This window comes from Anopheles coluzzii, chromosome X, assembly GCF_943734685.1.
Source record: "Anopheles coluzzii chromosome X, AcolN3, whole genome shotgun sequence".
Lineage (NCBI taxonomy): Eukaryota > Metazoa > Arthropoda > Insecta > Diptera > Culicidae > Anopheles > Anopheles coluzzii.
Window position 1 is genome coordinate 5,792,673 of NC_064669.1, and position 12,555 is coordinate 5,805,227.

Sequence of the window (12,555 nt, forward strand, 5' to 3'; positions counted from 1 at the left end):
CCAAGAAATTCGTCCTGAAGAACCATGATCCGTGAGGAAATTCATGAACCTTTGCATCATCTGCTAGTCCAACCATCCAGAGCATACATCCAGAGCCTTAAGCTGCACCGCAAAAAAAAAAATGCACTTACAATGGTCGCTTCTTGACGATGACAAACAGCCCGATAGCGATGATGATCAGCATCAGGATGAGCAGCGGCACAAAGATGGCGGTCGTGCTGCTGCCGGCGGCGCCCAGTATCTTCTCGCTGTACACCTCGCAGTGGGTGCCGGAGAACTCGGGCAGACAGACGCACACGAGCTCGCTGCTCGGTGCGCCCGGGCCAGCGTCGGCCTCCTTGCAGAGCCCTCCGTTCTGGCACGGGCAGACACGCGGTGCCGGTCGTGGCCGCTCAGCCGCTGTGGAACAAAAAAAAAAAAGGGAATGATACAATGAGATCGTCCGTGGGTTTAGGGAAACGGTGTCGTTGCGTCTACGTACGAGCATCGCAAACAACTTCGGCTGTGCTGCGGTGCGACGTCGGTACGGTGTTGTCCGGGCAGGAGCAGCGTCTTCCGCCCGGTACGAGCAGACACAGATGGGAGCACGGGTTCCGGTAGCACGGATTGTTCAGCGTGGTGTTGTAACGCAACTCATGATAGACTGAAAATGAGAGACGGCGCGCAATTAGTGTCAGCGATTTTGTGATGGATCTCATCGCACCCCACTGCTTACCCTTAATGCTGGACGGATTGGCAAGGTTGCGTTGCACCGTCACCTGGACGCCCCGGCCAAACTTGTCCTGTCGCAGCAGCTCGCCGGTGTCGCGCGTCACCCAGTACAGGCTGGACTCGAACACGTCCAGCGACACCGGATGCTTGAGCAGGTCGCCCTTCAGCACGGTGCGTCGCATCGTGCCGTCCGGCTTCATCACCTCGATCGTGTTCAGCTTCGTGTCGACCCAGTAGACCGCGTGGTCCTGCGAGTAGTCGACCGTCAGCCCGGCCGGATGCCGGATCGCCTCGGTAATGATGGGCCGGCGCTTCGACCCGTCCATCCACGACACCTCGATCTTGGGCGCGCTGCCAGCGTCGGCCCAGAACATGCGCCCGAGCTGCGGATCGACCGCGATCGCCGTCGGCACCTCCAGCCCGGCCTGTACCAGCGCCCGCCGGTACCGGCCGTCCGTCTTCGCCACCATGATGCGCCCGCGCGGCTTCGACCCGGTCCGGTCCGTCTCCGCCCAGTACAGGTTGTCCGCCACCCAGTCGACCGCCAGGGCCGTCGGCTTGGTGCCGCCCTTCATGTTGAGGTCCTGCGCGTACCCCACCTTCGCGTCGCCGTTCATCGCGTTCACCATGTAGGAGCGCTTGATCGTCTTGTCGTAGCTGTCCGTCCAGAAGATCATCTGCGACTCGGGATTGTAGTCGAGCGCCTCGATCCGCTTCTCGCCCGCGATCACGTCGAACTGGCGGTTCTGGGCCGGCTCGTACGCCCGTATCTCCGGCCCGCCGGACAGCACCAGCAGCGGTTCGCCCTTGAGCGCCTTGCACACGCCCGACACCCGGTCCGACAGCCGGAACCCTTCCCGGCAGCCGCACTCGTACGTGCCGTTCAGGTTCGTGCAGAGGTGCGAGCAGCCGTGCGTGCCGGTCGCACACTCGTCAATGTCCGTGCAGCGCTTCTTGTTCGACGCGTCGATGATGAAGCCGGCGTAGCACGCGCAGATGTAGCCGTCGGTCAGGTTGACGCAGTGATGCTCGCAGCCGCCCTTGTTCAGCGCCGAGCAGCTGGCCGTCCGGTGGCAGCCCAGCTCGTCCGAGCCGTCGCCGCAGTCGTCGGCGTAGTCGCACACCTGCGCCCGGTCGATGCACTTCTTGTTCGCGCACTGGTACTGCGTGTAGAGGTCGCACGGTTTCTGGCGGGCCGCGCACAGCGTCATGTTGTTCTCGTCCGACCCGTCGCCACAGTTGTCCACCCCGTCGCAGATCTGGTACCGGGCGACGCAGCGATGGTTCGCGCACTGGAACCGGCGCAGCGTGTCGCAGTTGAAGTTGGTGCAGACGGAGGCCGCCTCGTCCGAGTTGTCGCCGCAGTCGTCCGTACCGTCGCACAGGTCCGACGGCAGCACGCACAGATTGTTGGCGCACTGGAAGCGCGACTCGGGACAGTAGCGGCCGCCCGGGAAGCGCGGCGGGCAGCCGATCTCGTCCGACATGTCCCGGCAGTCCCGGTCGCCGTCGCACCGGAAGTAGGCGGCGATGCAGTGCCCCGACTTGCACTGGAACGTGCCGTTCTTGCACTGGAAGCCCTCGCACCCGTACTCGTCCGAGTTGTCGCCGCAGTCGTCCTCGTGGTCGCAGCGCCACCGGCTCGAGATGCACTTGCCGTTGTCGCACCGGAACTCCGACTCGGAGCACTCGCGGTACTTGCCCTTGCACTGGGTCTCGCTCTCGTCGCTACCGTCGCCGCAGTCGTCCGCAAAGTCGCACATCCACTGTCTGTTGTGTGTGGCGGGGGTGAGGAAAGGGAGGGGCGTGAAGGGAAGAGAGGGGAAAAATTCAGCAAAATAAAGCATTGTGTGAGAGTTAGAGAATTAGAATCATCACTTGGTGTCTAATTTTAAGAAGGACATACAAAATATCTCATTCCTGGCGTTACGTAACTTATGGACGATCGCTTATAAGGTCAATTCTCTATGAGGGAAGTATTGAGTGTGCCCCCAAGTCATATTTTCTTTACTTTAAAATGTTGTCAATATTTGAATCTTTGATCATCCATCCATTGTGCCTCCCACATGGAGTAGACCCCCTTCATAACGAGTACCTCTTTTAACGAGCACTCTGTGGGTACCCCTTTCGACGAGCAAATGTCAAATATGAGTCACTTTCATGGATTTTTCGGTCTGGTGGTACAGTCGTCAATTGACCATGCCCCCATACGTAGGACTTACTATCCTGCTACGGTAACAAAAAGTCACTGAAAGCCAAGCCCACTTCACTAGTGGGTACAGGCAGGCCTTGACCGGCAGCGGTTGTTGTGCCAAAAATAAGAAGAAGAAGGCATGGATTTTTATTGGTTAACGTTACAATCTCTACTAGGCTCTAGGCTCAACTATGACGGGAAATTACAGTTGTCTGCTGTATTCACTCTGAGTTTGTTGTCGTAATATTGAGGTACAGAGCTTAATTGAATAAAAGTAAATCTGTCGTACAGCACGGTCTATGTGCAGAGTTGAAGTCATGTTTGAACATACAAAATTCAAAACAATCTCTCACGCTTGGGGTACCATCCATATTTACAGTACGTTCAAGCAGAAGTAGGCGAGAATATCTTCTCTACATTGGAGTTACGTGTTATAGAAGGACCAAAAAAGCACATATCGGCAACTTCATCATCTCTACAGATATTACTTGAAGTTGCAGAAACCCCCAAAGTGGAAAGGGCAAACACAAACACGTACCTTGGAATGCAGCGGTTGTTGTTGCACTTGAAGTCGGTTTCCTGGTTGCACTGGGGGCAGTTCTCCGGCAGCTCGTCGCTCTTGTCGCGGCAGTCGTCCTTGCCGTCGCAGAACAGCCACTTCGGGATGCAGCGGTAGTTGGACTGGCCCGGGCAGCGGGACCACCCGGTGGTGCAGTTGCGCTGCCGGCACATGTACGCCGGCTCGTCCGAATCGTCCCCGCAGTCGTTGTCGAAGTCGCACATCCACAGCTTCGGTATGCAGCGCCCGTTCTTGCAGCTGAACTCCGTCTCCGGGTCGCACGTACGCTTGTCTGTTTGGAAAAGGCAGAAAAGGAAGCAGCGTGGTAATCAAGACACTGATCAAGATCATTCCTTGGACAGCCGAAGCCCCAACAATTACTTACGACAAATCTCCGGATCCTCGTCGCTGCCGTCCTTGCAGTCGGCGTCGCCATCACACTTCCAGCTGTCCAGGATGCACCGGCCGCTCGACTTGCATTTAAAGTCCGACACCGGGCAGGGCAGGTCGCAGTTCTGCTCGTCCGTACCGTCCCCGCAGTCGTCCGTGCCGTCGCAGATGGTGGTCGAGGGCGTGCAGTTGCCGTTGCCGCACTGGAACGTGCCCGCCCGGCAGTGGCGGGCCGGGCAGCTCGCCGGCTCGTCCGACCGGTCCTTGCAGTCCGGCTCGCCGTCACACTTCCAGAACCACGGGATGCACTTCTCGTCGTCGCCGCCGCACCGGTGCTGCCCGCTGGTACAGTTCGCGATGCACGTCTTCTGGTCGCGCGCCAGATAGAACTGGTTCGGGCAGGCGCACCGGTAGCTGGGGGCGCCCTCCTCCAGGTAGCCCTCCACGTTCAGGTAGGTCGACTCGAGCGGTGGCGCGAGCAGGCAGAGATGCGAGCAGCCCCCGTTGGTGGTGCCGCACGGGTTCGGGAACGGGATCTGGCGCAGCGGGTGGCTGATGTGCACGTCGTACGGCCGGTGGGTCGTGTTCCGCACCACCGTGTAGTTCGCGCCGGTAAACTTGTTCGCCCGCAGGATCGCCTTCAGGTTCCAGTCCGTCCAGTACAGGCTGTCGTCGAAGATGGAGAGCGCAAACACGTGCGGTACCCGTGCGCCGGACAGCACCACATGCCGGTGCCGTCCCTCCAGATCGGCGAACGCGATGTAGTCCAGATGGGCGTCGGCCCAGTAGATCCGGTCGGTGAAGTAATCGATCGTCAGTGCGTTCGGCCACGCGATGTCGTCCTCCCACGTGAGAATGCGCGTAAAGTTCGACCCGTCCATGCCCATCTTGGCGATGTACGCCTGCAGATGCCAGGAGGTGAAGTACAGATAGCCAATGCCCGGATGGACGACGATCGCGCGCGGATCTACCACGCCCGACCGGAGCGTCTTGCGCCGCGTACCGTCCAGCTCGGCCACGTCCAGGTTCTTCGAGTGGCGGTCGAGCCAGTACAGCTTCCGCCCGACCCAGTCGATCGCGATGCCCTCCAGCCCGTGCGAATCGTGCTTGATCACCGGCGTCTTCTCGATGCGCACGCCGTCCTCCACCAGCGAGCCGAAGCTCGACTTGAAGATCGTCTTCGCCGTCACGTCGCAGAAGTACATCTCGTGCTGCTGCATGTCGAAATCGATCGCCACCACGTTCATCAGATCCTGGTGGATCAGGTTGTACTGGTGACCGTCGGTCGACATGTTGCGCACGTAGTACTTATTGCTGAAGATCAGCCACGGCTTCGTGTCGTCCTTGCGCTTGCACGTGTGCTCATCGTTCTGTCGCTCGTAGTACCGCTCGTCGCACTTGCAGTAGTAGCCTCCAGGCGTGTTCGAGCAGTGCTGCGAACAAACACCCGGCGTCTCAATGCACTCGTCAATGTCTGCACAGGCCTTGCCGTCTTCCAGCAATCTGAGAAAAAAAAGAGAGACAAATGGATTGAAACGTCAGCAAGTGCTCACCGCTCAGAGGTACTCCCACGCTATCACTCACTTGTAGCCCTGGTTGCAGTCGCAGTAGTAGCTCGTCAGCGTGTCAACGCACTTGTGGCCGCAACGGTGTATCTCCACCTTCGCACACTCGTCCACGTTGCAGTGCAGCGGCTCGTCCGACTCGTCCGTACAGTCCGGCACCTTGTTGCACACCAGATGGTAGTCGATGCACTGCCCATTGTTGCACGTAAACTTGCCCTCCGCGCACGTCGCGTTGTCCTTCTTGCAGCCGACCTCGTCCGAGTGGTCCCCGCAGTCGTCCTCGCCGTCGCACCGGTACTGGTTGCGGATGCACTTGAAGTTCTGGCAGGTGAACTCCTGCGGCGTACAGGTCTTGTACTGGCTGTTGCAGTTCTTGCCCTCGTCCGAACCGTCGCCGCAGTCGTTGTCGTGATCGCACACCCAACCCTTTGATGGAAGAAAGTTGCAGATCCGTTAGGTGATGAATCGTAGGTTAGGAGACCTTAACTGAGATCTGACATCTTGGCTGGGACATATGTGAAGAACTGAGGTGCTGAGTGAGCTTTGTCCCTAATTTTGATTATTCAATGACCCTAAAGTTTAAGTCCCTTTTTCTCACATTCTTTCCTACAGCACCTATCATAACTATATGAGATTCTTGAGGATATCTGGACAACATCAGAGGCTAGCATACCTGCTAAAACTGTTCCTCGCTATACTTTCAACGTTTAATGTCTCCGTTGAATCTGTATCGCGGGTCTTTGAATTGGGGTGATATAGGGCGATGGTAGTCCTTTAACACACTTTGAATTCCAACAGATTCAATAGATTCAATCTCCTTCATAATGATTACCTCTTTTAACGAGTTGTTGATAAGTAAGAGCACTCTTATATGCTCTGTAATTGCCCCTTTCAAACAATCGAATGACCCGTGTAACGACCTTAAAGAGTTCGTTGTACGAGGGTCTACTGTATGTCTGTAGCACATATATTGAACTGTTATACGTCCAAAGACTGCAAAATCGTTTTTTATCTCTCCAACAAATAAGGAGATCTTCGAGTACTTGGTTTCGAGTTATCTTCGAGTAGAGAAATCTTGGCAAGCTCACAGTTTAGCTGAAGTCAAGTGTGTCTTACAGATTCTAGATTATTGTCTAGTATTTTGAAGTAGACAGACCCTTTTGGTTTTGAAACGATCCTCAATTCACATAACATTGCATATTCCAAGCGTTATTAGCGTCGGACGTTCCAGGCATGCGACATGCCAGATACCACTTACCTGATTGATGCATCGGCCGTTCGCGCACGTAAACATGTCCTCCCCGCAAGGCTGCGGCGACGGGCAGTGCTGCAGCGTGGTGTTCTCGTCCGCCCCATCCACACAGTCCGGGTCGCCGTCGCAGATCCATTTCTTCGGGATGCACTGGGCCCGGGCCCACGCCTTGTTCTCGTGGCAGGTAAACTCCGTATCCTCGTCGCACTTGCGATCGTTGCACTGGTGCCGGTTGTCCTCGTCCGAGTTGTCCAGACAGTCGTTGTCGCCGTCGCAGATGTAGATGCGCGGTATGCAGTTGCCGTTGTCGCACGTAAACAGATCGCCGAAGCACGTCCGGCCCTCCGACTTGCAGTACTCCGGCGGTTCGTCCGCCCCGTCCCCGCAGTCATCGTCGCCGTCGCAGTACCAAGTCGCCGGTATGCAGCGATGGTTCGGGCAGCGGAAGCTGTTCTGCGGACAGGTGCGCTGCGCACAGTGCAGCGGATTCTCGTCCGAGTTGTCCCCGCAGTCGTTGTCGCCGTCGCACAGCCAGTACGGCTCCACGCAGATGTTCGTCCGGTCGCACTTGAGGTGGTTCGGCGGGCAGGTCGTGTTGGTGGGGCACCGCTCGTGCGTCTCGTCCGACGTGCCGTTGTCCTTGCAGTCGTTCACGCCGTTGCACACCTGCGCCTGCGGGATGCAGCGCCCGTTCGCGCAGGTAAACTCCCCATCCACGCACGGCGGGTACGAGCAGCCCTCCTCGTCCGACCCGTCCTTGCAGTCGTTCTCGTGGTCGCACTTCCACGACTTGAAGATGCACCGGCCGTTCGCGCACCGGAACTCGTTGGCCGCGCACGAATGGAACGCACAGTAGTTGACGTCCTCGTCCGAGCCGTCGCCGCAGTCGTCGTCCCCGTCGCACGACCACATGCGCGAGATGCACTTGCCGTTCTGGCAGTAGAACTTGCTCGCGTCGCACGTGTGGTTCTTCGGGGCGCACATGCGCCCCTCGTTCACCGGCTTGGTCGTGTCGTCGCACTTGCACTCCGGCTTGCCGTTCGCGCCCGGATGGCAGCTCTGCGCGCACCCGCCGTTGTTCTGCAGGCACGGGTTCGCCTGGCACTGCTGGCGCGTCGCGCTGTAGATGTGGATGTCGCGCGGCGAATCCTCCAGCCGCTTCACCATCTCGTGCACGCCCGCGCCGGTGTGCTTTTCCGCCCGGTACACGCCGCGCAGCTGCAGATCCGTCCAGTAGATGTAGTTGCGGAACACGGTGATGGCGAACGGGTAGATGGTGGCCGAGATCAGCACCTCCCGGTTGCGGCCGTCCAGCTGCGACCGCTCGATCTTCTCGCGCACCGCATCGGTCCAGTAGAGCATCCGGTCGTCGTAGTCGATCGCGAGCCCGGACGGCTGGGACAGGTCCCGGTCGATGATGGCCCGCTTGAGCGAGCCGGCCATCGTGGTGCGGAAGATCTTGCCGGACGTGCCGAACCGCCCCCAGTCGGTGAAGTACAGCGTGCCGTTGCACGGGTCGAGCACGATCGCGCGCGGCCGCTCGACCCGCGCTATCATCACCAGCTCGGTGCCGTCCGTGTTCATCGCGTAGATCGAGTTGTTCGAGCTGTCCGTCCAGTAGATCTTGCGCTGCGTCCAGTCGTACGCGATGCCCTCCGGGTTGATGCCGCGCGTCATCACCGGCGTGATGGCGGCCGCGTCCGGCTTGTCCCCGCGCAGCCACGCGATCTTCGACCACGGGCGGATCTGCGTGAAGAACAGCTTGTTGTCCGCGTAGTCAAAGTCGAGACCGACCACGTTGGTGAGGTTGGCGACCGGCGCGAACGGCACGTTCGTCGAGGCCGGGTCGAGATCGATCGCGCGGATCTCCGTGCGCGTCGCGAAGATGATGTACTCGTCCGTGAGCTCGCAGTGCCGGCCGTCGGCACCGAGCCGCCCGACCGCACAGTCGCACCGGAAGCTCGGCTTCTGGCTGTAGTCGGGCGGCAGGGCGAAGCAGAGCTGGTCGCAGCCTCCGTTGCCCAGCCGCAGGCACGGGTTCGCGTCGTCCATCGGCTGGCTGTTGATGTCGTAGATCGTGATGTCGCGCAGCTTGGGCAGGTTGGTGCGCAGCCGCTCGGGGCGCGTACTGTTGCCCGGGAACTTGGACGCCCGGAACACGCTCGCCAGATTGCGGTCGACCCAGTACACGTCCGTGAGGAAGACGGCCAGCGCCATCGGGTTCGCAAGGTTGCGCCGTATCACCTGCCGGTGGCCCCCGCTGTACGACACCTTCTGTATCATGTCCAGCTTCGAGTCGACCCAGTACACGTCGTGCGTCAGCATGTCCACCGTGAGGTCGCGCGGGTTCGAAATGCCCGACGTCACCACCGGCGTCCAGTTCGAGCCGTCCAGGTAGCACTTGCCGATGCGCGGATACTGCCCGTAGTCGATCCAGTAGAGCAGCCGCTTGATCGGGTTCACGGCCAGCTCGCGCGGCGCATCGTTCGTCGTCTTCACCAGCACCTTGCGGTGCGTCCCGTCCAGCCACGCCACCTCCACGTAGTTCTCGTGCGGGAACACGTTCGTGAAGTACAGGTTGCCCGCCACCCAGTCGATCGCGATGCCCCGGATGCCGTTGCTCCCGATGCCGTCCTTCACGATGTGCTGCAGCTCGGTGCCGTTCGGCCGCACCCGGAAGATGCCGTTCCAGTGGCCCCGGTTGTACTCGACCCAGTAGATCCACGACTCCCGGTACAGCACGTCCACGTGCAGGATGTGGTGGCCCGGGCCGGTGATCGGCACCATCGCCTCCGTGCTGTCGCGCAGGCTGAACCCGCGCGTCACGTCCAGCTGCGACACGACCGCGAACGTTTTGTAGGGCGTGCAGGCGACCTCGTTCTCCTTCTTGTAGCCGACGCCGCAGGCGCAGACGCGCGACGCCCCGGCATGCGGCAGGCAGAGATGCTCGCAGCCGCCGTTGTTCTGCGTGCAGGGGTGCTGCAGCGACGACCGCTTGCGGTAGATCACCATCTGCCGCAGGTCCGGCTCGTTGTCCAGTATCAGCTTCGCGTTGTCGCCGTTCGGCAGGTCGACGCGCGCCAGCTTCTCGTACGTCGGGTCGAGGAAGTACAGGCGCGACTCGAGCACGGCCAACGCGCGCGGCTTCGAGATGGCGTTCTCCTCGCTCAGTATCGTGCGCTGGCCGGTGCCGTCGTACTCGATCGAGAGGACGGCCGGCGGCAGCCGGGTGCTGTAGTAGACGCGCCGCTTCTCCGCATCGACCGTGATCGACTCGGGGAACTGCACCGTGTCGTCGAGCACGCGCGGATCCGACCCGTCCATGCCGGCCGACGCGACCTTCGTCAGCACGCCGAAGCCACCCTCGTCGATCCAGAACAGGCGGCCGTCGGCCGGGTCGAGCGCGAGCTGCTTCGGCTTCGCCACCGACGTCCGGTTGCCGTCGTTCGCCAGCACCACCGTCCGGTAGCGCACCTTCCCGTCCACGCTGATCGCCTCGATGTTCGAGGCGAGCCGGTTGCCCACGTACAGGTTGCGCCCGATCCAGTCGAACGCGATGGTGTAGGCCGCCCCCACCAGGCCGGTGTCGGGGCCGAGGAACTCGGTCCTGTTGCCGCCCCCGTACGGCGTCGCGTAGATCGTGCAGTTCTCATCGTCCGACTCGTCGCGCCCCTGCACCCAGTACACCATCTCGCCCTTGCGGTCGTAGTCCAGGCTGATGCCGCCCTCGATGCCCACCACCGGCATCAGGCCGCTCGAGCGCGCATCGCCCCCATTGAACGGCACGTCCACGATCTGGTTGCCCTTCAGCAGCATGATGAACGCGTTCTCCTCCTCCGTGCAGCGGCCCTCCGGCAGCAGCCGATAGCCCGGCCGGCACTTGCACGCATACCCGGCCGGCTCGGACGGGCTCAGCAGGCAGACGTGCTGGCAGGCCGCCCGCTTGCACGGGCTCTCGTACATCGGCTGCAGCGACGGATGGTGCACGTGCACCGACAGCGGCTGCGAGATCAGATGGCTCACCACGGTCTGGTTCGTGCCGCGGTACTTGTGCGCCGACAGCACCCGGTTCAGCTGCCGATCCGTCCAGTAGAGCGTGTCCTCGAACAGGGAGAGCGAGTGCGCATGCAGCAAATAGTGGCTCGCCGCCAGCACCTGCTGCCGGCCCGTCCCGTTGTAGTAGCAGAAGTCGATAAAGTCGAGCTTCGAGTCGGCAAAGTAGACGCGCTGCGTCGCCACGTCGAGCGTCAGCCCGTTCGGCCAGTAGATCTTGGTGCTCACGATCGTTTCCCGCATCGTGCCGTCCATGCCGATGCGCTCGATGCGCGGGTTCTCGCCCCAGTCCGTCCAGAACAGCCACTTGGCGGTCGGGCTCGGGTCGAGGCACATGCCGCGCGGCTGCGTAATGTTTTCCCGCACCAGCACCAGCCGGTTCGAGCCGTTCTCGTGCGCCACCTCGATCGTGTTCAGCTTGCTGTCGAGCCAGTAGAGGTTCTGGCCGATCCAGTCGTACGCGAGCCCCTCGACCAGATCGAGCCCGGTCGAGATGATCTCCTGCGGCTCCATGCCCCGGTCGAGGCGGGAGATCTTCTTCAGCTTCATGTCGCTCCAGAAGATGGTGCCGGTGTGCATGTTCGAGGCGGTCGCGACCACGTTCTCCACGATGATCGGGACGCGCTCGAGGCCCTGCTCCTTCAGGTCGGCCACCAGGATCGAGTGCCGGTTCGAGATGATCAGGAAGGCGGCCGGATGGTTCACCGCCTTGCACGTGTGCTTGTTCGGCTCGAGCACGTACCCGTCCACGCAGGAGCAGAAGTACGAGCCCTTCGTGTTGGTGCAGCGCTGCGAGCACAGGCCGGGCGGGTCGCACTCGTTCAGATCCTTGCAGGTGAAGTTGTCCGGCGCCAGCTCCTCGCCCGGCGGACAGATGCACAGGGCGCCGAGCGGCGTCTTCTGGCACCCGTTCGAGCACAGGCCCGTCTGGTGCTGGCACTGGGCCAGATCGCAACCGAGCCCCTCGTCCGCCCCGTTCGGGCAGTCCGGCACGTCGTCGCACACCGAGGTCAGGTTGACGCAGCGCTCCGTCACGCCCGGGCAGGCCCACTGGCCGTGGGCGCACCGTTGCGGCGGCGTCACGCACGCATGCTCCACACTCTCGTCCGACCCGTCGCCACAGTCGTCCTTGCCGTCGCAGATGTACGCCTTGAACACGCACTTCGCGTTCGCACACTTGTAGAACCCGTTCGGGCAGGTGATCTTGCTGCAGTCCTCCTCGTCCGAGTGGTCGTCGCAGTCGTTCGAGCCGTCGCAGTGCCACGCGATCGGGATGCAGACGCCCGACGACCGGCACCGGAAGTGCTTCTCCAGGTTGCACTGGTTCGGTTCCATCGTGGGGCACCCGAGCTCGTCGCTGCCGTCGTTGCAGTCCGGTATGCCGTCGCACTTGTACGGCTCCTCCACGCACTGGCGCAGATCGGCACACTTGAACTGGTTCGCCAGGCAGGTGATCGGCGGGCAGTCCTTCTCATCCTGCTTGTCGAAGCAGTCGTCGTCGCCGTCGCACACCCAGCTCTGCGGGATGCAGTGCCCCGTCCGGGGGCAGGTGAACTGGAAGTAGGCGCACGTCTTCTCGGCGCAGAACGGTCCCTCGTCCGACCCGTCGCCGCAGTCGTTCTCGCTGTCGCACTTCCAGATGTTCGGGATGCAGCGGCCGTTCTCGCACGCGAACTGGGACGCAGCGCACGTCACGTTGCCGCACTCGAACTCGTCCGAATGGTCGCCGCAGTCGTTCTCCTGGTCGCACCGGAAGTTGAGCGGTATGCACCGGCCCGACTTGCACTGGAACTCGTTCGTGCCGCACGTCGGCTCTGTGCAGCGGAGATAG

The 12,555-nt window shown here is 61.1% G+C and overlaps 2 protein-coding genes across 8 annotated transcripts in view; one reads left to right on the forward strand and one right to left on the reverse strand.

The window, feature by feature from the left end:
- The window catches only part of LOC120961686 (uncharacterized), a 395,308-nt gene that overhangs the window by 16,587 nt on the left and 366,166 nt on the right, over positions 1 to 12,555 (forward strand). The window lies entirely within an intron of this gene.
- LOC120948455 (low-density lipoprotein receptor-related protein 2) overlaps positions 1 to 12,555 on the reverse strand; it is a 52,054-nt gene that overhangs the window by 2,856 nt on the left and 36,643 nt on the right. For all 7 annotated transcript variants that reach the window (XM_040364827.2, XM_049606169.1, XM_040364836.2 and 4 more), the window contains 7 exons: positions 6,678 to 12,538; positions 5,439 to 5,845; positions 3,850 to 5,357; positions 3,444 to 3,756; positions 716 to 2,481; positions 482 to 643; positions 132 to 399 (listed from right to left, as the gene is read on the reverse strand). In XM_040364827.2, the coding sequence (XP_040220761.2) occupies positions 132 to 399; positions 482 to 643; positions 716 to 2,481; positions 3,444 to 3,756; positions 3,850 to 5,357; positions 5,439 to 5,845; positions 6,678 to 12,538 (10,285 nt within the window). The remainder of the gene's footprint in view (positions 1 to 131; positions 400 to 481; positions 644 to 715; positions 2,482 to 3,443; positions 3,757 to 3,849; positions 5,358 to 5,438; positions 5,846 to 6,677; positions 12,539 to 12,555) is intronic.